The sequence below is a fragment of the Lagenorhynchus albirostris genome, chromosome 12, assembly GCF_949774975.1.
Source record: "Lagenorhynchus albirostris chromosome 12, mLagAlb1.1, whole genome shotgun sequence".
Classification (NCBI taxonomy): domain Eukaryota; kingdom Metazoa; phylum Chordata; class Mammalia; order Artiodactyla; family Delphinidae; genus Lagenorhynchus; species Lagenorhynchus albirostris.
The window spans coordinates 87,179,637-87,204,285 of record NC_083106.1 but is presented as its reverse complement, the minus strand read 5'-3'; the positions used below and the strand labels follow the sequence as shown (position 1 = coordinate 87,204,285).

Sequence of the window (24,649 nt, the reverse complement as noted above, 5' to 3'; positions counted from 1 at the left end):
GAACCTAAGGTTCTTATTTTGAAGGAATATTTGGTACATGCCTACTGCTTAAATAAAAACTCACTTGATGAGACTCACTTTTAAAAAGGAAAAAAAAACTCAAAATATTTTATTAATAATTTATCTTCCTGAAAGAAGCTAAACATTTATAAAAATAAATTTATTTTATATTTCACAAATAGAGCTTTTAGATTATAACCATATACTAATATTTGGTATAATTCTTCTTAAAATTCTTCTTAAAATTAATAGCACAACATAACACTATTTAAGGTACATTTGATTTTTCACACTGTGTTCCAGCGTTAATTTTGTCAAGAATATTCGTGGACTTCATCAGTTTTCCCAAGACCCTCTCTCCATATGTTGTTATTCAAATAATTTTTATTTGAAGCACATCTCTTGTCATAAACCTTTTGATTATCTAATTCTAGGCGATTGTTAGGTGGCTGGAATCTGCCAGATTATCATTGGACAATGACTTTTTAAAAAATTAATTAATTAATTTTTGGCTGCATTGGATCTTCGTTGCTGCGTGCGGGCTTTCTCTAGTTGCAGCGAGCAGGGGCTACTCTTCGTTGCGGTGTGCAGGTTTCTCATTGTGGTGGCCTCTCTTGTTGCGGAGCACGGGCTCTAGGTGCATGGGCTTCAATAGTTGTGGCACACAGGCTTCAGTAGTTGTGGCACACAGGCTTAGTTGCTCCATGGCATGTGGAATATTCCCAGACCAGGGCTCGAACCCGTGTCTCCTGTATTGGCAGGTGGATTCCCAACCACTGCACCACCAGGGAAGCCCGACAATGACTTTTAATGTAATAAGTGACTTTATGGACTCCTGTACTTGTCGTATTTGCAACTTTACTTCAAAATCAATTTCTTATCATTAATTTTACATTTTGTGAAAATCAGAGAGAAGAATTACAGCATCCAAAGATGTGATTCTGATTGGTCATGAATCGTATTCAGGAAGGAAGAATAAGTGGGTAATCATGTTAACAGTGAACATTTTTATACCGTGATAAACTTAACTGTCTTATGCTACCCTGAATGTGGGAACACAGATTATAGAGCACTCAAATAATGAATACTTAAACAAGGAATTGTCTGTCATATGTTTTTTATTAAATACAGTTAATGTCACTGATAGTGTCTGATTAAGATAGGGAGCATTTACACACTCGCTACTTAAACATCTCAACCTCCTCTGACAGAGTCTGTATGGAGCTTGGGGAGATGTGAGAAGGTAAAGGGAAGAAAATGGACTATTCTAGAAAACAGGCAGAATTCATCAAAGTTTTGCCCAGATGTCAGATTTTTGATAAATTTCAAATATTGTTTTTTACAACTGATGAAAACATGTGGAGATCTTGAGATTATTCTGTCATTCTCTGATTGAGAAACATGTGAGCCATGGAGAGCTGTTGGGGAGAGGCTGGGTATTAAAATGACTTCTCATCAGCTAGCTCATTTTGTTATCTGAAAGACATGACTTTCAGCTCAGCAGTGTTTGTCCGTATGTTCCACCTCATCATCGCTCTGTGACAATCTTCTATCATTCTTGCGTGTGTGTTGTGATTATGTAATCAGCATTAATCCTCTCCTCTCCCACAGACCCTGAGAATTGATTAAGCTGAAACATCCGTTGTCATTGATCCAATCACAAACAGAATTCCTCATATCATAACTGTAGATACAATTCTCAGTTCTTCCAGTAATGCATATTCATATGTTTGCGATCAACAACATGCAATCTTAAATGTCGTTCATACTTTACCTCCATTTCACTTTCTGCTACCAGGCTTTCTATGCTAGTCTCAATTCTATTCTTTCTTCCATATTTCTTCAGGATCTCACCTCTCCAATACCACTGTTTTCTTTTTTTTAACAAAAAAATTCTCCGTATTAGCCCCTTCCCTTCTGCTTTTAAGAGCTACACCTCTTGTTCTTAAATTAAAAATCTTTCCTAGATCCCCCTTCTGCCTTCAGCTACTGCCCGGGTTCTGCCATTTCTGCAAAAGCACTGTCTCAACCTCTTTTCAGTTCACCTCTTGGAACTGTGGTCATGGCTCTGTTTTTTAATGCCAAATCCAATGTTTTTTTCTAAACCATTATTTTTTTGATCTTCGTGCTTTACCCCATGAAAATGTCCAGAGTCCTGAATCTCTCTCCTTTGACTTCCTGGATGATTTCCTTACGCTGCTTGCCTGTTTGATAACCCCTTCATCTTTCGTCAGTTTAATCACACTTTTCCTAATCTAACTGTAAATTCTGGTGTTCCCATTGTGGAGATTGCAACTCGTTTTCTCTATATCCTACATTTCAAGCTGATCAGCACTACTATTAACTATTTGTATTTATTCTTTACCTTTTTATATAAGCTAATTTATTTTTAAAAGGTAGACTTATAACACTATGGTAAGTGGATATATTAACATTTTCAAAATTGGATGAAAATTATATTAATTTGCTAGGGCTGCCATAATAAATACCACAGACCTGAGTGGTTTAAACAAGAGTGTATTTTATCACTGTTTGGGGAGGAAATGCATCTAAAGTTATGGGTAGGTTTGGTTTCTTCTAAGGCCTCTCTCATTGGCTTGCAGACTGCTGTCTTGTCACTGTGTCCTCAAGTAGACCCTGTGTTCTAGCACGTGCCTCCATTTGTGTCTAAATTTTCCCTTTTTGTGAGGACCCCAGTCAGATTGGATTAGGACACACCCTAATGATCTTCTTTTAACTTAATCTTCTCTCTTTTTAATCAAAAAATTTTTCCAACTTTACTGAGGTATGGTTGACAAATAAAAATTGTGTGAATTTAATGTGTGCAATGTGATGTTTTGGTATATGTTCACTTTAAGAAATGATTACCACAATCAAACGAATTAACATATCCACCACTTAACGTAGTTACATTTTTTGTGTGGTAAGAGCACTTGAGATCTACTCTTTCAGTAAATTTTAAGTATATAATACTACAGTCACTATACTGTACAAAGAAGACACACAACTGGTCAATAGGTATATGAAAAATGCTCAATGTCACTAATCACCAAGGAAATACAAATCAAAACCACAATGAGATCTCACCCCAAACCTGTTAGGATGGCTGTTAGCAAAACATCAAAAGATAACAAGTTTTGGTGAGGATGTGGAGAAAAAGGAACCCTTGTGCACTCTTGGTGGGAATGTAAATTGGTACAGCCACTGTGGAAAACAGTTTGGTAGCTCCCCAAAAAATTAAAAATAGAATGACCATATGATCCAACAATTCCAATTCTGGGTATGTCCAAAGTTAATAAAATAGCTATCTCAAAGAGATATCTTCCCTCGGATGTTCAATATAACATTATTCATAGTAGCCAAGATATGGAAACAACCTAAGTGTTAACAGATAAATGGATAAAGAAAAATTTATATATATATATATATATATATATATATATATACACACACACACACACATACATATATATGTATACATACATTTCAGCCATATAGATATATATTGCATATAAATATTATTCAGCTTTACGAAAGAAGGAAGTCCTACCATTTGTGACAACATGGATGACCTGGTGGACATTATGCTTAATTACTTCTTTAGAGGCCAGATCTCCAAATACAGTCACATTGTGAAGTAGTAAGACTTGGGAATTCAACACATGAATTTTGCAGGGAGACAATTCAGTCCACAACAGTATCTATAAAAATGATACCAATGATTCATATCTAGATTGACCTTTTATCTTCCCCCAAGGTTCCAAATCTGAGAAAAAACAATTGGCAAATATAGACATGCTAAAGATATACCAGCACCAAACTGAGCTTTTAGATAATCTGAAGGCTCAAAAGACAATTGATAGGAAAATAACTTTCTCACTGGGTAATAAATGCCATGTTAGTTCTGGCTGCCCCTGACATGACCCCACAGCTCCAATGGGGAGACCTCAACTACCCTCAGTCTTCCGTGTGTCAGTCCCTCAGCTGATGAAGGCTGCTTTTGATCCCCGTGCACCCTCTCTTCTCCTTAGCTGAAGTCTTGCTAAATAAAATTGATCTAATTTATATATGTACATATATATGTATAGCCTTTTGTAATTTATAATATATGTACATACTATCAAATAGACATGATATTGTTTAATCCTCTTAAAAATAATACCGCTCAAGATAAATTTTAAAAAATTAGTGAGTTAAATTGCCACTGTGCAGTTGCAAATAATATTACCTAAAGAGAAAATCTGGATGTACATAATTACACAGCAGGACTATCCAAATAATTTAATGATGAGCTAGGATTTTTAAAAAGTCATGTATGGAAGATGGATGACAAGATATATAATCAAGAATGAAAAGAAAAATTAGAACAAACAGAAAAATAATTTCCAGAAGATAAAAATTTAAAATAAATGTGACCAACTGCTAATATTTTAAACAGGAAGAATTTAAATCTGTTATGCATATGTTAAAAATGCACATGTATATATGTATATACACATACATATATTTATAATTAAAGCTATCTTTCTATCTATCCTTAGGATTGGATAAATTACTACTTAACATAGTATTAAGAGATCACTAGGAAAGCATGATGCTTGTTTTGATTCTAATTCTTCTTGGGGAGGAACATATTTAAAACCGAAGAGGGTAGAAAAGCACTGTAAATAGAACTTTAAGTTCAATTTATTGGTAATACAGCAAGAGCTACTCATTAGTTTAGAGGAGTTTACACCTGTAGGCTTAACAAGAAGAAAAACAGTAACACCAAAATCAATGTTAACAACAATAATAAATCTTACAAAAGTTTTAAAATATCTGTTGATGTCCGCATTCATTTAGCAAACATAGTCACTGAGCTTGGCGTGCCTACATAGCTCTCTTCTGCTTAAATCACATTTCTTGGGAAGACGTTGAAGGAAGGAAAAAGATTTACCTGAAGCAGAATATATATGCAAAATCAAAAGTAGGTAGGATAACCACTCAAAGAAATTTGGGAAGGTTGTGATGTCAGCCTTAGATAGGTATCTAAGTTTGAATACAGATCTAAGAATTCAGTGGCTAAGAGATCAAACTAGTACAGACCAAATGGGAGTGGTGGAAAGAAAGGAGTCCTGAGTACACAATATTTTATCTTTATTTTTACATTTGTAAACTCGTATAGTGGTATGTAGGGAATGCCTAATAAACATTTTAAAAAGTGTTGAATGCTTATATTATGTTTGGGAAAGTTATTAATGATTTATATGAAGTTATCCATCTGGACTAGAATCTAGTGCTTTTTCAATTACCTTAAGTTGAGAGTCAAGTTCATAACTAGTTAGTCAAGTTCATAATTCATTAGTCAAGCTCCAATTTTTTGGGGGTGAATAGAAGTTGGGGAGACAGAAGACTGGAGATATGCAAACCTTGTACCAAAAGGGAGAATGTATGAATTTCAGAAGATTTCCATATTTGGACAAACACCAGAAACATTTTCAGCCAGATGTTTTGTGAGAATATAGACCTTTCCTTAACAACTCGTGCTGATTGACGGTTGTAAGCAGATCAAGGAAAGATGATGCAAACACCAGTTCTTGCTTTTAACGAAACATTTGAAGCTCGTGTAAAATTAGAGGTGATGACCTGAACCAGGAGTTGGCAGAGCATGGCATTGGGTCAAATCCAGTCCACAGCCTACTTTTATACAACTTATAAGCTGTGAGTGATTTTTTACATCTTTGAAAAGTTGTTTTTAAAAAAAAAGAAGGGAAAAATACATGAAAGAGACCCTATGTGGCCCAGAAAACCTAAAATATTTACTGTCTGGCCCTTTATAGAAAAAGTTTCCTGACCCCTGAACTAAACTACTTGTAAAGTTTCTTGCCACTCTAATAGGCTATGTTTTTAGGGCATAATCCCCTTGATGACTGCAGTGTTGCCCGAGTTATCCAATAAAATGCATTTAAAGTTGAATTTCAGATAAACAAAATATTTTTGGGACTAGTATGCCCCATGCAGTATTTGGAACATACTTATACTAAAAATTATTCACTATTTTTCTGAAATTTAAACCTCACTGGGAATCTTGTATTTTATCCGGCAACTCTTATGTTTGCAGATATATGTGAATGCGCTGGTAATATTTTGTATCTACAGCTGGTTGAACAGTTTGCCCAAAGGCATTGTCAGACAAATAATCTAAAGTTAAGTCTAGAGAGACTGTTATTGAGAGGTCATAGGCCTTTGTCTTTGGACTCATTTAAAAAGTCCAAAGATCTTGGATAAAGATCATGAAAAAGATCATATAAAGCACATGAAAGGGGGCCTAAATCTCTAGAGACAGCTAAGGACCATTGTAAAGTTTAAATGGTCTGATCAGTGTAAAATTGATAGTGATAGACAAGAAATGACCAGAGAGAGAGGGACTTGACAATTAATGACATTATTTTCTTCCCTAAAGTGAAAGTGACTTACTTTATTTACTCCATCACAACTATGTACAGAACTATACTTGTGAAATGTGTTTTGCAGAGTGTGTTTGAATAGAAAGGAATCTTTTCTAAAGTTTGAAAATGTCATATAATTTTGGAAGGTTAAATTTGGAATGGTAAATAAGAGCAAAACTGTCCAAGTCTCTACTTTAAGGATAGATGAAAAAATATTCACTAGCAGAGATTTTGGCAAATATGTAATTTCAAAGCAATGTGAATAGTGATGTGGAACAGGATGGATCAGAATAAGAAATGGATCAGCATGGTATGTACAAGACCGGATACGTATTATATTTGTAAATTAATATAAATGACTATAATTATTGAATGTGATTAAAAACCTGTATAGGAATAGAGTAAATAGCATTTACATGAGGGTCACAATTACCACCAGAGTTTCTGGCTTTGAGTTAAAAAGCAGAAGCATAACACTCTAATCTAGAGATGTATGAAGCATTACTGTGATATGTTAATGCCTTAAAATATATAAATAGTGAAACGTCAGAAGGCATTTTAAAAGACAGCATTTCAAGTGATCTAAATGCAAATTAACCTGATATATGTGGATTACATCTTTTTTTAATAATACAAATGGATTAAAATGAAGGGAACATTGCTCTAAAATAGGGAATGATTCTATACGGCTATGCTTTGGGCTTTCAAACATATGTTCAAACATCTGAACAATGGTATGGTTGATTTCACAAACTCTAATTGTGTCCAGAGTCACACATTCATCATTTTTAGCAATTCTCAATGTTGACTATTTTCAAGTGATTGCACAGTAATCTTTTTGGATATTCATACATAATGCCTTTTTATCACCGCTACAAAAAGTGAATTATAAATCAATTTAACGTGAAAATGTGTATAGTTTTCAAGTTTCTATCTAGTAAAGAAACAGAAAAGTATATAAACTCAATGTGTAAGAGAAAAAACTCAGCCTTCTTTTGCTTTTGTTTTCATTCTTTGCCTTTCCCCATATGTTAATAGAGTACAGGTTCTTTCCAGACACAGTTTTGGCCCAGCACATACTAATTTGAATAAGGGAACTAATTTTAAGTGGCTGTTTTGCTTTTTATGCCAAGAAAATGTCATGTGCTGCACATGGGAATCCATAGCAGATAGGACTTTTAGATTCCTTCTTAAACCAGGTGTTAGAAATTTGTGAAAAAGCAAAAAACATTTTTCAGAAAAGCTCAAACCATAGAAAACTTTAACAGTTGTTTTGTGGTGTCATTGAAGTGCATCTAATTAAAGTCATCGTTTTCTTTTACATCCTAGAAAGAAATGTAACTACATCACTCTGTGTGACAGTGCATACTCTGTATGACATACTTCCAGGTATTCCAGAGTCTGTACCCACTGTATACATACTGATACAGACCTGCAAGATGTGGTTAAGTAAATATGATACAGTATCATAGAAAATCATAAGCATGGGAATATCATTATTCCCACATAATTAGATATGATAAAAAAGACCTTCTCAACATAAGAGGTATAAGTGTAATACAAGAGTTCTGGTGTAATGTGCCATTTGATATGCATGTGATACGTGTGTGTAATGATGCCAACATGATAGAAATAACAAGTAAAATTTCTCAAAAACTTTTAGAAAATTTACATTGTCGATATTAGACTTCCATTCTAATTCAAGATTGCAATTCATTCCATTTTCTTTCTTCTGAATTCTATTATAGAAATCACTAGAGGATAATCTTCTGTGGTTTATGATACTCTGAGCTCAAAATTTAGTTGAACTGCTTAAATTTTTTGAAAGTAGTACATATTTATGAAATACTTTTGAAAATTAAGGGTTATTTTCAATTTATTCAGGACAAGGAATTATAGCAAAGGTTCAGTGATATACCAAAAGTGTTTCATCTAGCACTTGTGTTGCCATGTTTTAAATCCTGTGATAGTCATAGGGAAGACACATCCTGGAAACTTTGTGTTAGTTTTACTTCAAGCATGTTTGTAAATATCATAGTCTAAATAGTTTAGACTTTATCTACAAAAGAAGAGTAAATGTAAGTGTTCTGAAGAGTTCTTTAACAACCCACGTTAGAAGGGCTGTCTTCAGGCACAGATTGAAATGAATATAAAATTTGAAAACTGTTCAAATTCAAAACTAGTTTGGGTAGGAAAAATGTCAGGGATTGAGACTTTGCTATAGAGAGAAGCAAGTTTTATATTTTTTCCTAAATATCATATTATTTACTTAAATAGCTATTCAGTTATTTAAAAAATAGTTTTCTTTAAATTAAACAAAAATATATGATTTCCTTTTATATCTCACATGTTATGCTAGATGTCTGGGTTAGAAAGACATAAATGAAAACACTCACTTTACTTGATATTTTCCTATCTAGGAGGGAGATGCAAGTAAATATACTATGAAAATAAAGTCTGTAAATACAACAATAGGAAAAGGCACAAGATATTATGGGAAAGTAGAGTGGAAACAAAAGCAGGTTGGAATGTGAATCACAGAAGACAGCTTCCCAGAGAAAATAATAATTGGCCCAAGTCTTTAAGGAAGAAAAGCAGCTAACCAGAACAAGAAGGATATTCCACATGGAACATCGGAAGGCATGGGGCATGACACATGAGAGGAAAGGAAAGGCCGGGAAATTACAAATCCCTCAGCATGACTGGATTAAAATTTTGAATGGCTTGAGGTTGGAGGAAAACAAAGCCAGAGAAGCAGGCAGGCATCAGATCATGGAGGGCAATGTGTGTCAGAAAAGGAGATGAATTTGGAAGAAAAACCAAGCACAGATCATTTGGAAAAGAAGTCTGTCATGGATCCAGATGAGTGAAACCCCTGGGTGTCAATGAGGGAACCTCAGGCAATGACATGTCGAAAGAAATCACATTCTCTCACTCCATGAGGGAAACCAAGTCTCCTAATTAGAAATAAAAAAATAAGTGAAACTATGGACTTCAAGATATTCCCTACAACTCCAAACAGCATCCTTTCTCCCAAAGTCCTTTGTTTTTCAGAAATTGCTCTGTGTGTGAGTAATGTCAGAGAAGCACAAAAGAGAAGACAATTTTAGAATTTCTAGGCTGGAAAAGACCAGGGTAGCTCATGGTTGAACCTTAGAGGATGCAGAAGGATATTGGTGGGGCAGATGTTGTGAAGAACTTGCTGTCAAATCCAGCTGCCTTCTTTTCCCTATGTGTGTAGATCTTAAAAGTGCTCCCTTAATAAAACTCCTGCTTTATAATCTCTTTCTAGGATTCTCCTTCTCTGGGAACTCATCATGTAACAACTGGAGAGCAAAGTAGGAAAAGAGCCTGACCAGCAAGCTCTCCAGGCAAGGTGAAGAGGCTTCCTCTTAGTCCCAAGTCCACAGCAATGGCTAAATTGAACCCCAGAGGTTTTGCACTAGGGAAGAATAAATCCGACTCCATATTGGATCTGTTTCTTTTACTTTAACCTTTGTATTCTATTGCTTTTGCTGCAAGTTAACCACTAAGGGGATGTTGCCAAAAGCTTAAATTATACATAATGGCCCACCTTAGGGAACCCTGCCTCCCGTGTAATAAGCATTAAGCTAAAATAACTTTGTTTAGCTCACAGACAACATCCTGACCAGGCCTACCTGTGAATGGCTGCAGGAAAGAAGAAATTAACACATCCCCTCCAGAGTTTGACCAGAACCAGGAAATGTTTGACCCTATCCCCTCCCCTTTTAGTATAAAAGAAGCCTGGATTCTAACTCAGGTAAGATGGTTCTTTGGGACACTAGTCCACCATCTTCTCAGTCTGCTGGTTTTCCGAATAAAGTCACTATTCCCTGCCCCAACACCATGTCTCTCAATTTATTGTTGTGTGGTGAGCAGTATGAGCTTGGACTCAGTAACAGTTTCATGTTAGAGAGCAATATGGTGTCAGTATATTTTAAAGCTGAAAGGGGCTTGCAAGTTAATTCTAACTCTGCCACTCTTAAGGTAGAGAACCTAAAGGTCAAAAGAGTCATGATTCCCCTAATTCTGCATAGCCAATTAAGGGCTGGGCTGAGAAGGATTCCACATCTTCTCACTCCCACCCTACTGCCTTTTTCAGTAAATCTATTCTTCTCAGATAGATGTGTTTCCAGGAATCTGCATCAGCATATCAGGTTGCTTGTGGCCATAGGATAAACATGAAAATTTCTGGAGGATGATTTCATTTCCTTTTTATATCACAATGCACATGCTGTAGAATGTAAAGAGTATGCAACTTTTAAGATTAAAGAAACAAGAGACTCCCAAGACCTTTGGAATTCAGTTTTGTCCTTAGAACCCTTTTGAGTAGAGTTGAATCTCCTCTGCTACTAGGGATACATCAGTGTACATATTTGAAAAGAACTGCAGGAAGAAATACCATTATTCCTAGATATTGGATTCTTTTCCATCTTGATTAAAATGTACTCTAGCTTTATGTTAATATAGCAGCATCTATAAGAGGACTTTATTAAAGTCTCCAAACTGCAGGCAACTCATGATAATTATCTCCCTTTCTGAAGATGGTATTAAACATATCTTTGTAGTACAAACTAAGAAGAGGCTAATTGGTCCAGTTATTATCACCCTCCAAATCTATATGAGAGAGTGCACAGCCCACCACAGAGAAATGTGTTGCAGGGAATCACCAACAAGTCACTGATGCCCCTGCAGTGACAGAATGCATTCACTGTCCCCATCAGCTACTGCTCAAGAATCAGAATTCACACTTCTCCCGATTTCTTCTACCCTTGAGCGGACCCTTGAAGCTCTAGTTTTAGGGAGGAAGCTCTAGTTTTAGGGAGGAGATGTATCCACAGGAGGGACAAGAGGGTGTGGACAACTTCAAACTGGGCATGGGAATGAAATTGTATTAGTTAGTTACATTGGATTAGACTTTTTAATACCTGCAAGTGACCTGAAAGCTATGGGCTGTGTCCAGATTGTCTCAAAATAAAAAGAGAAATCTGGCAGAAAACATCGTAAATTGGTGCTGGGGGAAATTAGATTATTCTTGAATGTAACCTGCCTAGTCAGGTCATTTAATGAACTAAATTCATTACTATGTCAATATAGATGACATTGGCCCAATGCTTATACCCTATACTCTTAATGGAGATTTTAAAACAGAAAAGTATAGTGAGTGGTAAAAAGAACAATTATTTGGCATCAAACCAGCCTTGGTTTGAGTTCTGGCTTTGTCCATCACTGCATGACCCAGGCAAATTACTTTCTCTGTGCCTCAGTTTCTTCTTCAGTAGGATGGGGATACTGATGATTGCCGTTTACACATTTTGTGGCATATTCCAAGCCCATCATGATTCTTCCTTCTTGGTCACTGCTTTGTGATCTCTTTCAGCACCCAGGCTGGCACAGCATAGTTTTAGCCAGAGTGACTGGGCTAGGGGTGGTGACCTTAGCCATGCGTCTTTTCCCCTGGGTCGATCCAAGATTCAGCCTTTCCATGGGGGAAGGACCCTATCGTGTTGATTCAAACACCATTGTCAGCTGGGACCTGGTGAGAACGTGAAACATGACTCCAGTACAGAATGCACCCAGAATGCTTTTTGTTCCTGCTTCTAGTCTCTTTCTGGTGACACCGCTGCATCCCCATTCTGGGGTTCTATGATATTCCTCCTTTATGCTTTTACAACTAAATTTTTCTGTCTTTGCTCACATGAACTTGGATCAGACAGGAAGGATAGTTTTAAGAACTTGGATTCAAATCCCAATTCCAAATTTACTGGTTAAGTAACTATGGACAAGTTACTTAAACACTCTGCATCCATTTTCTCTACTGAATTATGGGGAGAGGATAGTATTTACTTCAAAATAATACTCATTCACGAGGAATAAGTGAGTCACTACAGGCTAAGATTAAGAACAATGCCTAACACATCTTAAGCATACAATAAATGTAAGCTATTATTTATTGAGTTGATTTCCATCACTTGGAAACAAAAATAACTTTGACTAATAAAGTATTATCTGACTCACAGGGTCAGTGTGATGATGGAAAGAGAAAGTGCAGGAAAAGAGCTTAGCATGGTAAGTCCCAAGTATGAACTGGCAATGTTTAGCGTTTCCTTCTTCTTTCTTAGTTACCACTGCACCTGATGTTAATTACCAGAGGCACTGAGATGACCCAAAGCATCCATTCCTGATTTTTAATCCACAGAAGCAAATGGCACTACAGACAGAGGGTGACAGACATATGTGTGAGGACTGGTTTGATTTCCATCTCTCTCTCTACCTATTCAGATTTATTCACATCCATATCTACGATCCTAGGATGGAGAATAAAGAGATATCCACAGAGACACCTTAGCAAAGTAGATTAAAGCAATTGAAGTGGATTTAGTATTTCAAGGACAGTTTAAAGAATAAATTCTTTTGCTCAGATGGTTCTCAGTTTCATTAATAAAATTATATTTATGAGTGAAGTCATGATGGCACCTCTTAAGTACAAGTTCTATTAATTGTTTCCTGCCAAAGGCACATCACATGTTGAAGAGTGTACTTGCCTGAAAATAAATCTCCCAGAGGCCATGTGATTTAATCTTGATTACCTTTTGGCATCCTAGTTCTTCCATTTTGCCATTGTGTAGTAACATTTTAGGGCAGGTCAACATCAGCCTTTGTTTTTGCTGTTGGTCTATTCTCATATCCTCCAAGTTTTTAATCTTTCAGTTCTTTGCACTGATGTCTTCTAGTTAACTATAAAACAGAACTTTCTTTCAAATCTTTACTATTTCACTGTAAATAGTATAATACCAAAGCATTAGTGTGGCTTTTCTATCATTATTTAAAATGGTAAAATGACAAATAATAAGCTAGAATTCAACAAACTATATCCATTTAACTATCTGGCAATACATGCTTATATGGAAATGCTTAATGTTTTCTTTGAAAGAGTGTACTGCAGTAATTGCTAAAAAATAGCATTTGACCATAAAACTTTGCTAAATTCCTTGAGAGCAGGAACAATGGGCCCATTACAAATTTGAATAAGTAGATGCATGAAATTAAAGGAATTGCTTTTATCATTAATTTGTTTCAGTCCCAATTTTAACTAAGAAAATTATTAGTACTTACAGTTTTTATTTAAAAAAAGAACTGGTAAAAAGTCATTCTTACATATTCATTTCCATGATAACATAATATTCTCTTTGTCTGGAACTTTCTCTTCTCTGTTTTTCAAAGGATTGGCACCTTCTGATTTTTAATTTTAGATTGAATGACATTTGCTTGTTGTAAATTTCTAAATGGGTCTTTCTCCACTCCCACCTCACCCCACTCTATTCTTCTTTGTTACAGCACTCTGTTTCAGAGTCTATATATCAATTGGAATTATATATTTGAACATTTACTTCTCGATTGGTTTATACTACTTGTAAAAGACAAAGAGAGAGCAGGGAATATGTCCATCTTATTCTCTAATGTGTGATCAGTGTTTGAGGCAGTGCTTAGCACATCAAAAATATGCAAAGAATGTGTGGTAGAAATGTGCATGAATGACTTCATCTGACAATTTGTAAATGAATTAATATATTAGTGTAAGAATGAGAGACACCTTCTCTATAAGAGTCATGGCCCATTTCTGTGTGAAAAGCCTTGTTTGACATACAAGTGTAATATGCATGTCTGACATACAACAAAGGTCAGAGCTGGATTACAAATCTGGCAGCTATCAGTGAAGAGATCGTGTGTAAGGCTTCAGGGTTCTGTCTAAAAGACCCTCTCATCTAGCAGGAGGCAGATAATATAAGCACAGATAGTTAAGAGAAGAGAGACAAAAATGAGTGTTCTAGAGTTTGTTAAATAAACGACTTTTTAATGCTTACTATTTTAACTAATAGTATAGTGCAGTCTGAGACATTCTATGACTTCGTAAGTAGTGAATGGTAGCTGACCTGCGTGTCTGGCTTGTCTTCCCTTCCTTGCATCCTCCCAACCCACCCTCCATGCTCACAACCACTTGAAAACTTAAAGACAAAAATGTGATCCTCACACCACCTCTGATGACTGACTCCATGTGTGGTACTAATGTATAGGTGTTCCACTAAGGATTTTTTAATTGGATGTGTTGAATGGTAAGGGAATTAAAGGATGCTATTTAAGTCAATAAAGGAGACAAATAAAATAAATGTCATCCATTTTTGATGGACACAGGGGTATATGTTTCCCTCCTCTTCTTAGATGGAAATTTCTAGATTATTACCAATGTAAGTAGAGAGATTGATGGACATGTAGTTTTTACAGTTATCAGCACCAGAATGAGGGGGGAGCTGTCATTTTCTACCAGTTGAACATGGTGCTCATGGTGGAGAATGGCAGCAACTGGTGGTGCGAAGGCAGGGAAGATGGGGGCCTTCCCTTGCCCATGCTCCAAAAACAGAACCCTCTGTCTCTGCCCACAGGTGGTCTCGTCTCCTGTCAGCCTCTGCCCTTGACTTCAATCCCCATTCACTCTCAGTTTAACATCTTAATATTTCAGCAGTTGCCATTTACTGATAAATATGCAGCGTTGCCCTCTGCTTTTAAAGATGGATTTTCAGACAGGAATGTTATGTTTGAAAAGGCCAACACCCATTTCTTGGCCCTTCTCTGATGATGCAGACCATCCGTCCTCTGGCCGGGAGATAGATCATTGTTATTAGATGCTGACTATCTCTGCCTTCTTGGCTCTGGAACATCTGACATCCAGCTACCTGACTATAGTTAACAAATACATTCAGACTACTCTAATATGCCTTTAAAATATGTTCTGATTACGGTAAAAACAAAGCAGACATTCAGGCCGTCTTTTTTCAAAAAAAAAAACAAACAAGACGAAACACCTAGTAAAACCTCTCATTTTTATTTCTACGTTTGCAATTTACTCAGTGCAGCTGACCTTTAAGCATATATAGAACATACAGAGACAGGATATCAAATAAATGATTTCTTGGTTTTAATGTATGGCATTTAAATACTCCTTTATTACACTATTTATAAAACTGTTTTATAGAACACTAAAAAGTATGGGACTGTTTACAAATGTTAATCCTACAATTAATAGTCAGAGGCACATGCTTTCCTGCAGCACAAAGCACTGATATTCTAAATCTGTCACTCTGAACTTTACAGTAGGGGACAGCCATCTGCCTGCACACAGCCATCTAAAACAAAGCAAGAATACAGGCTCTTCTGTCTCCCCTGGTGAGAGGCAGGATCATTATGACAAAGCAGGCAACGAGGTTCAGCTAATATGAATTAAGATAGCATGTGTTGAGGAAAAAAAGGAACATATTAAATCAAACTGATTCTATAAGTCAATGTTATTAGGTGATTAGGTGATTTGATAAAGCAGCGCCCAGGATGTAATGCCAAGTACATGGGAAATATGTGTATGGGTGAACTAGTACTGAGTCCTACAGCCCTGCAAACCCTTTCTCTGTGTTGCTGAATCTAATGCTATTTTAGTTAAAACTCACACTTAACTGGCACCTCCATTTTGCTGTGAAATATCAAGGTTGTTAAAATAAAATAATTTAACATTCTCTTACAGGTGGAATGTATGCACTGGAAAGAAAAAGGAGCAAGGCTATGAAGAAAAATCAGTTTTGAAAATATCTTTACGGGTAGATGACTCTGCAATTATATATTTTTTTCAGAGAGTCATGTTCTTTCATCATCTATGTCTAGATTTTTCTGAAATTCAAATATTCTTAATCTACTTTCTACATTATAGTTTTACTGAAATCATTATGGAAAAATACTACCACTCAGTTACAATTCTTTTCAGATCACCCAATATGCTTCTCAGCTTAATTTTAAGTGGGTCATGAAAAATTATTAGATTAACATTAACTTCTTTGTTTTTCTGATTTTTGAAATTTGATTTTTTAAAGAAAACTCTCTTTTCCCTGACATAAAGATACATTTTTATAAACATGAAAGAGTGAGAAAAATTAGAAATTCCATGTCATATTAAATTTGATTTTCTAACGAGTGTAGCAATAGAGCACAGTGGTTAAATGTGAATTGTGGAGTCTGCTGAGATGGCTTCTAATCTCATCTCCACCACGTGCAAGCTGTGCCACCTAAAGGGAGTAATTTAACAGCTAGAGGCCTTCAATTTCTCATTTGTAAATGGGGGTCATTTAGAGAGCTGACTTCGGTTGGGTTACTCTGATGGTTAAGTGAAATAAGATGCATGAAGCACCCAGTACAGTGTCTGGTCAATCAGAACTCTTCACAATGAGAGTATGCAAGTTTCATTCCTAAAGCAGAAGTTCGGATGGTTTAGATGTTGAATGTGCTCAATAAGGGACTCATTTAAGCAGTCATTTTCATAGCAATCTATCTGTAAATTCTAATCATTTTAATACTGACAACAGTTCTCAGAAATTATATATTATAGGATCATATGGTAGCTCTCCTGGGCATATATCCAGAGAAAACCATAATTTGAAAACACACATGCACCCCAATGTTCATTGCAGCACTGTGTACAATAGTCAAGACATGGAAGCAACATAAATGTCCATCAACAGAGGAATGGATACAGAAGATGTGGTACACATATGTGATGGAATATTACTAAGAGTAAAAAAGAACGAAAGAATGCCATTTGCAGCAACACGGATGGACCTAGAGATTATCATACTAAGTGAAGTAAGTCAGACAGAGAATGACAAATATGATATGTTATCACGTATATGTGGAATCTAAAAAAATATATGATACAAATGAACTTATTTACAAAACAGAAACAGACTCAAAGACATAGAAAACAAACTTATGGTTACCAAAGGGGAGAGGTTGGGGGGGGGAGGGATAAATTAGGAATTTGAGAATACACACTACTATCTATAAAACAGATAACAAGGACCTACTGTATTGCACAGGGAACTATATTCAATATTTTGTAATAACCTATATGGGAAAAGAATCTTAAAAATTGTATATATATATATGTATATATAAACTGAATCACTTTGCTGTACACCTGAAACTAAGGCATTGTAAATCAATTATTCTTCAATAAATGAATAAAGTTATATGATATATATATATATATATATATATATATATATATAATATATATATGGAGAGAGAGAGAGAGACAGAGAGAGAGAGATTTAGAGACTGTGTATCCAAAGCAAGATTTTTAGCAGGTAGTTGACATATTTTGAAGCTGGCATACGATACTATTTATTGAAATCTATGCTTAGAAATGGTGCATCTGGCCAACCTGGAGAATGCTATATATAAAAAGCCTCGTTATGGTACCAGATTCCTGAATCATGGGCCTTAAGCAATAATCCTCATCTGTGATCTGGGTTCTAAGATGCATGCTAGTATGACTTATATTTAGAGCATTAGATTGAGAACACAAACCTGTTCTTGGCTTTCTTCATGACTGAAAGAGGAAAGATACTTAACATGAATTTAGATGGTAAATGGTTAAAAATAAATATGTATATAAGGAACAATTATTTACAGTATAGCACAGGAAGTTATACACAATATCTTATAATGACCTATAATGGAGTATAATCTGCAAAAGAAAAAACGGAATCACTATGCTGTACACCTAAAACCAACACAATACTATAAATGAACTATACTTCAAGAAAAAAAAGAGTTGAACAAGGGAAAAGGTATAATTTTTACAATTAGAAATAATATTCTCAATTCTAAAAACGCACATCTCATCACAGTCTAAGTTTTATACTGAAATATTTCCCCAACAGGCAAGAACAACAATAAAATCATAGGTAATACTATGATATCTAATAATCTAAAGAGTCCTACTGCATGAACTTTGTTTAGTGTATCATACACCTCAGATATAACTGACTTAAAGTTTCTTTAAAAAAAACAATTGTCTCATTGGTAATGATTATTTGTTCACACTTTCTGACTATACACTTAGAAATAAATGTTCTGTGGTAGATTATCTGGTTTTAGCACCATGTTATCATAAAATTTATTAGTTTAAAAAATACTGCAAAATCAACAGGAAAAACAGTTAAAATATAGAAGGTAGAAAGTGCTTAATAATGTTGGAAAAAATGAAATATTCCTAAAAGTGAATATAGAGCAGAGTTCCCCACTTCTTTTCCTGAGGTCAGTGTCCTACATTCTGCCACCCAAACACCAAACAAACCTCAGTCAATCCTGGGGTTTAATTCCAGGTAAACCCAGGTTTCTCTTTTTCTGGAGGGAAGTATGGGTCGCTGTGTGAGGTGTTAAAGCCACAGAGTGAGGAGTCCGAGGAGAGGACTGAAGCTCAGTGGGAAGACTTGTGGTTTGGCCCGTACGGGGGACAAGGGACACACTCCGTAACTGAGGACCCCTGTTTTCACAACATCAAATTCATCACTGTCAGTAAATTCAGATTAAAAAAAAACTTAAAATATCAGAGTATATTTTAAGAAAGGTAAGGAGGGTATTTTGCTAAGGCTTTACTTACCGTGAAATTAAAGAAAGAAAAAACCTCTCAGTTCTACATGTGGATCTAAAAGATCTTTACCATCCAAATTATGTCCCTAGAAGTCCACTCACGGTATGTAATACCAATGGTCTCAGATGGCAGCAAAACATGCATGTCTCATGGTATTTTGCAGACATATAAAATATTCACTCAAAAATCAAGCAATAGTGATGTGTCTTCAAAACCATTTTACAGTTACAAAATAGACTTTAAGGACACGTTTTTACAATGAACATGAAAATAGACCATGTTTCCATTTCTGTGCTTTTGATTGTGCTTCCTTGCTTCTTTGGCTAAACAGCAACGCATTCATAGCAGTCACACAAGATTGTTTGGGAAGGAGAGCTGAATAACACATACGTATACCTTTGAATTCTCTTTTGGACGTCCCACATTTTGGTATTTAAAAAAGGAGTTATTTAACACAATTTCGGAGAAGCAGTGAAATTCTCTGCCATCTGAATCATCACCCAGTAGTAATCCCTACCCCTCCCCCAATTTAGAACTCGTGGTCAGTTTTACATAGAACAGAATGACACTCTCCAGGCTTCCTGCAGGGACAGGCCAGCTGCCTCAGGACCTAATGCTTTAGTCATCTGCCCGGGGCATTTCTGGCTGTCTTGCCCAGCACTGCTTTAATTAACTGAGACACTCTTAGGAGGCCATTAGATGTTGACAAAAGGGGAATTTTCTTTTGATTCATCAATAGCTTAATTAATGCTAAACCATACTCTTAAGCATCAGAAAAATAATGTACTCTTCTTAAACACCAAAATAACTTCAATACAGGGATCTGCTTTTGAAATATAAAGAAGCGATTTGATTAACAATTAAGCAATAAAAATGTGAATTAGAACTTAATTGTTTCTATGGTGACAAAGGATGGATGCACCATAACTTTAAAGAAACTCCCTAAATAGCACTACATTTGAATTTGAGTTCCTATGTTGTGTGGCGATTGCAAATGTACTCTGAATGGCAGTTCTAATGAAAAAAAAAAAAAAAATATATATATATATATAGTTGGTTCTGCAATACTGAACTGAAAATGTTCTATCAGAATGCGTTTTTAAATAAAATTATACAGATGTTTCTTGTTTGTGCTAATAGCCATCAATGTGTTTATGATAGGTTTCTATTGTTTTCCACCCTCTGGAGAAGTTTTGAAAAGGAAATACACGGGGATAGTGGAGATTGGTTACCTCGTTCACAGAACCGGCCGGTGAAATGGAGCGGACAGTCGCACTGGAAGGAGAAGACGCCCCCCGGGAGGAGGACGGTGCGGCAGGTGCCCCCGTGGTGACACACGCGCCCTTGGCACGTGGCCGGCGCCACGCGGGGGACGAGTGAGGCCCCCGGGGAACCGGCCCCTTCCGCGGCCCCAGAAGGAGGGACAGACGCAGACGTTGCTGACGGGGTAGAATCCTGGGATCTAGATTTGTAAACAGATCAGAAAAAAGTAGTATAAGTAAAAGAGCCAGGACTTAAATAGAAATAACAGAAACTTTGGTTTAAAATAAGAGGGAGATAAAACCAATAGTCATCCAAGGTTCAGCTGAGGGCACATAGGATTGTCACGTTTGTTCTACAATTGTAGGATTTATAAATGTTGCAAATGGGACCGTGGGGGAATCGTGGAGTCAAGATACTTGTTTCTTCTGAGAAGCCTCATTAATTTCCTCAAAGTCCTGAGAAACCTGAATGCATCGGCCTGTACAAGCCTGAGTCAGTTCTCTAACGTAAAATAATTCAAATTTGGGCTAAACATAGTTCTACTTCAGCTCTTCTAAACCATGTGAGCCTAAGATGAAGAATTTAGGCCATGTGACATTTTAGTGGTAAAACTGCTTGAACTTGAACTATTTCTAGTTTGATTGCTAGCAATGTGTATTTTTCAAAGTCACTTTCATTCATTTTAGGAGTTAACCAAAAGATATGCTACAAATGACTCTCATTTTTTTACCAATTTTACTGCCAGTTTAATTTTTTTCTTCCTAAAAACTAATGAACAGAAACCAATTTCCTTTGAATTACTGTAAATTGAAATTCCTTACTTTTACATTCAAAGCCTCTTGATAATCGAATTCTTCTCTGCTTTCCAGCCTGTTTTATCATGATTCCTAATAAGTACCTTAACTTCTCTCAAACCAAGTGAGATTACTATTCCTGAAAGACCCGGGCTTTCCTAATTTTTGAAGTTTGTTCAAACCACTTTCTATGCATTGTTGTTCCTCTATTCCTGTATATATTTCATCTAACGTGCCAAGTCAAGATCTCCATCATTTCCTCAACACAGCCTTGTTGGTTGCTCTTAGCCCACCAAGGTGAAATTGATGTTTCTCACCTTTCTAAAATTCGATGACGTCATTGTACCACTGCTAGAATATTTCCCACCTGCTTGTAGTATTATTATTTTATGTACATACTTCTACTAGGTTGTATGTACACTGGTCACTATTTTTTCCATTTTTCTTCCACACACAGATTCCTCATTTTGTCAGAATTCCCTATTCTTAGTAGAGACTTTATTAAGTATTTGTTGAATTAATGTCTTCACTGTACTCCTGAGTGTTTTGTGTTGTTTGAGAACCAGTGCTTTTGAATATTTTTTAACTTTTTATTTTATATTATAGTTGATTAACGATGTGTTACCTTCAGTTGTACAACAAAGTGATTCAGTTATCCATATACATATATCTATTCTTTTTCAAATTGAAATTTTCACTTCACAAAATCATTGAGAGTTATCTTTTAAATGTAAAAAATCTTGCTGCAATAAAAATAATCAACAATTTAACTATCTAAGTAAATCTTTATTTTGTACACTGTTATAAAGATAAAATCTTGGTAAAAGAAGTCAGTTCAAAAAAATTGTCTGAGTGACAATTAGAGACAGTTATTTTTGTGTCTACTTTGTATTCATATGTCAACTTACTGGGATAAAAAGCTGAGGAAAGTGAAATAGATGATTCATAAAAACATTTTACGAAAATAATGTTAATGTGCAGGTCAGTTTCTTTTGTTTTACAGTCCTTTTACAACCTGAAATTCTTCTTTATGTTGTTTATCATAGTTTGTAACTGTGAAGAAAAGAAAACGTTGCCCGTGTTCCAGTTCTACAAGGATCAAGACATTCGCCACTGCAGTTGCCCACTGACACTGCACCTTTCAGGAAATTCAGGATGGAGAAAACAGGAAGCATTCTGTGTTTTGCATACTGGCCTTAGGTAGTTAGGATGCACATTTAAGAAAAGATTTCAGTGAGCCCGGATTCTTGCATCTTCCCATACACAGAAAAGCACTAAAATCATTAATTTGAGGTGTCTGTTCTTTGTAAGTAGCTGTGATCTTCTGATGTTTGACTACATATTTTTTTCCCAGTGAAAAATACATATATGTCTTGGCTCCCCCCTTACCTCTTTGAATAGTTTCTCAGAGCTTGCTGAGAGTCTGCCTCCCAGGCTGTAGTCCTCAGTAAGACACTGAAAGCTCAACTCACAGCTCTTATGTTGTGCATTTTTTTAAGGTAACATAACCATATTTTAATTTTTATAGTTGTTAAGCCTGACTCTCTTCTTTCTGCTCTGGACTGCAATCTGATCTTTTCTTCATCATATCCCTAACAATGCTTGTTCCCAAGTAAGCTCTCCAATAAATATTTTATAAATGAATTTGAATCATTTTTGTAAATATACAATGTATCACTCCACTCACCAGAAAAATAACAAGTAAAAATAATTTGGTTATCTTTGGGTCAATTCATAACTCCATTACATAGCTTTTTAGTTTTATAGATAACATAAAATCTAACAGCTTTGATGTAACTTTACAATCAACTTTCTCTGATTTCATTCTATTGGATTAGTGTAGTTCTCCCCATTTGTACTCGCAATATGTTTGTCCCTATAAAGTAACTTCCGTCAAGTTAAATGGCAATGCTAATTTGAATTACATGGGATTTATTACTCAGCATTTCTTGTTTTAATTTAATTTTTAGTTTTAGTGTTTCTGAATGATTTCACCATTTTCTCCAACTCTTGCTGTGGACTTCATGAACTGCAGTCAATCACATTTTTCTCAGGAATAAATTAGACTGAATTAAATGTCACTAGTTCTTTCTCCTACTGTAACTGCTCAGGGAGCACATGTCTCACCTGAAAAAATCAATGTGTTGCACATTTAAGTTGCTACCTGATTACACAGAAGTAATTACTATCAATTGATCCATCAATTAAAATGTCAGAATCATAAATCAACATTTGAAAACTGCATTAACCAGATACATTTTATCTTATTAGGATCAAATTTTATATCTGATATATTATTCTTAATAGTCCTTGACTTTCAGTATTTTTTCACTAGTTATAAATTATGCCATGAATTTACCTATTTTAGAATTTAGAATTAAAATAAATAAAATTTATTCAATTTATTATATATTTTACAAGAAACAAAATATTTGTTCTGGTTGTTAAATTTTAACTTACTTTTACATAAAAGATTAAAAATATAAAGTACATGTGGATGTTTATTAAGCACAACCTGATGACAGTCATATTAATATAATTAGCAATGTGAAAAAGGAGCACTAAAATTATAGTTCTTTTTAATTCTAAAAATCATGAATGTATGAGAGCTCAGAACTAAATCAAGGCTCAGGGTTTTCAAAATTGTTTTTAAAATAAACAGCACTGTAAAGATTGAACTTCTTTGTCTTTCTTAACTAAATACTTGATTTACTATAAGTCCAAAATAATAAGCCCGAAGAATCTGCTTGATTGCCTCTTGGATAACTTCGGACAAAAGTACAGTGATGGACCAGTCACTGTTACAACAAGTCGTAAGCGCTCAAGAGTCTTTTTCGGTATGAATTAATAATTAAATAAGATATGCTAATTTTATTCATAATCAAGCCTGATCCTTAGAGGAAGACACCTTGATGTGACAGTGATTGCTAATCTCAGGGGCAGGGGTGGGGGGAGCTCTCAGTGGAGGAGAGGACGTTCCACTCTTTGCCCCTCTCTTCCAGGGGCTCTGCGGAATCCCCTGAGGAGGGCAGCAGCTTGAGGGGTTTGCTTCTTGTCAGCAGACACTTGTCTGGCCTCAGTTTCTTAGAAGGAGGAATGGACTTGCTCACAAGTGTAAATCCTGGAAGACCTGCTCACAAGCAGAGAAGGAGAATCTTTAAAATCGTGATGAAGTATTCAAAGAAAGAAAGAAACTGAGCTAAAGAAATTTTGACCTTGTGGCTATTAATAGTGAAGGGGAAGAAAAGTTTTCAAATCATTACAGATTTTTAAAAGCAGTAAAATAAATGTGTTATAACCTAGGCAACAAAAAACCTGATTTACAAATAATATGTATAGATACTTTTTTTTTTACAAAAGTGAGAATTATAGTATAAACACTCATATTCCAGTCTGCTTTGTCTTTTCACTACTAGAATATTCTGCTCTTTATTTTTTCACCTAAAAATTATGCTTAGTAGGCTGCACTGTCAGTGAATACAATTCTTGATTTTCCATTTAAAAGCTGCATAGTGTTATATTGTTTGGATATACACCACTGATTCTATCAGTTTGGAGTTAATATATTTAAACTATTTCAGGTTTTTCCCCCTGTTATCCAGATCATAAATTAATGTTAATAGCTATATCAAGATATAATTTACAAACTAGAATGAACCCATTTAAAA

The 24,649-nt window shown here is 35.4% G+C and overlaps 1 protein-coding gene across 1 annotated transcript in view; it reads right to left on the bottom strand.

Annotated features, from left to right (window-relative positions):
• Nucleotides 1-24,649, bottom strand: part of EYS (eyes shut homolog) — a 1,671,360-nt gene that overhangs the window by 495,242 nt on the left and 1,151,469 nt on the right. Inside the window, exon 29 of the mRNA XM_060167756.1 lies at nucleotides 20,157-20,386. Coding sequence (XP_060023739.1) covers nucleotides 20,157-20,386 — 230 coding nt within the window. The remainder of the gene's footprint in view (nucleotides 1-20,156; nucleotides 20,387-24,649) is intronic.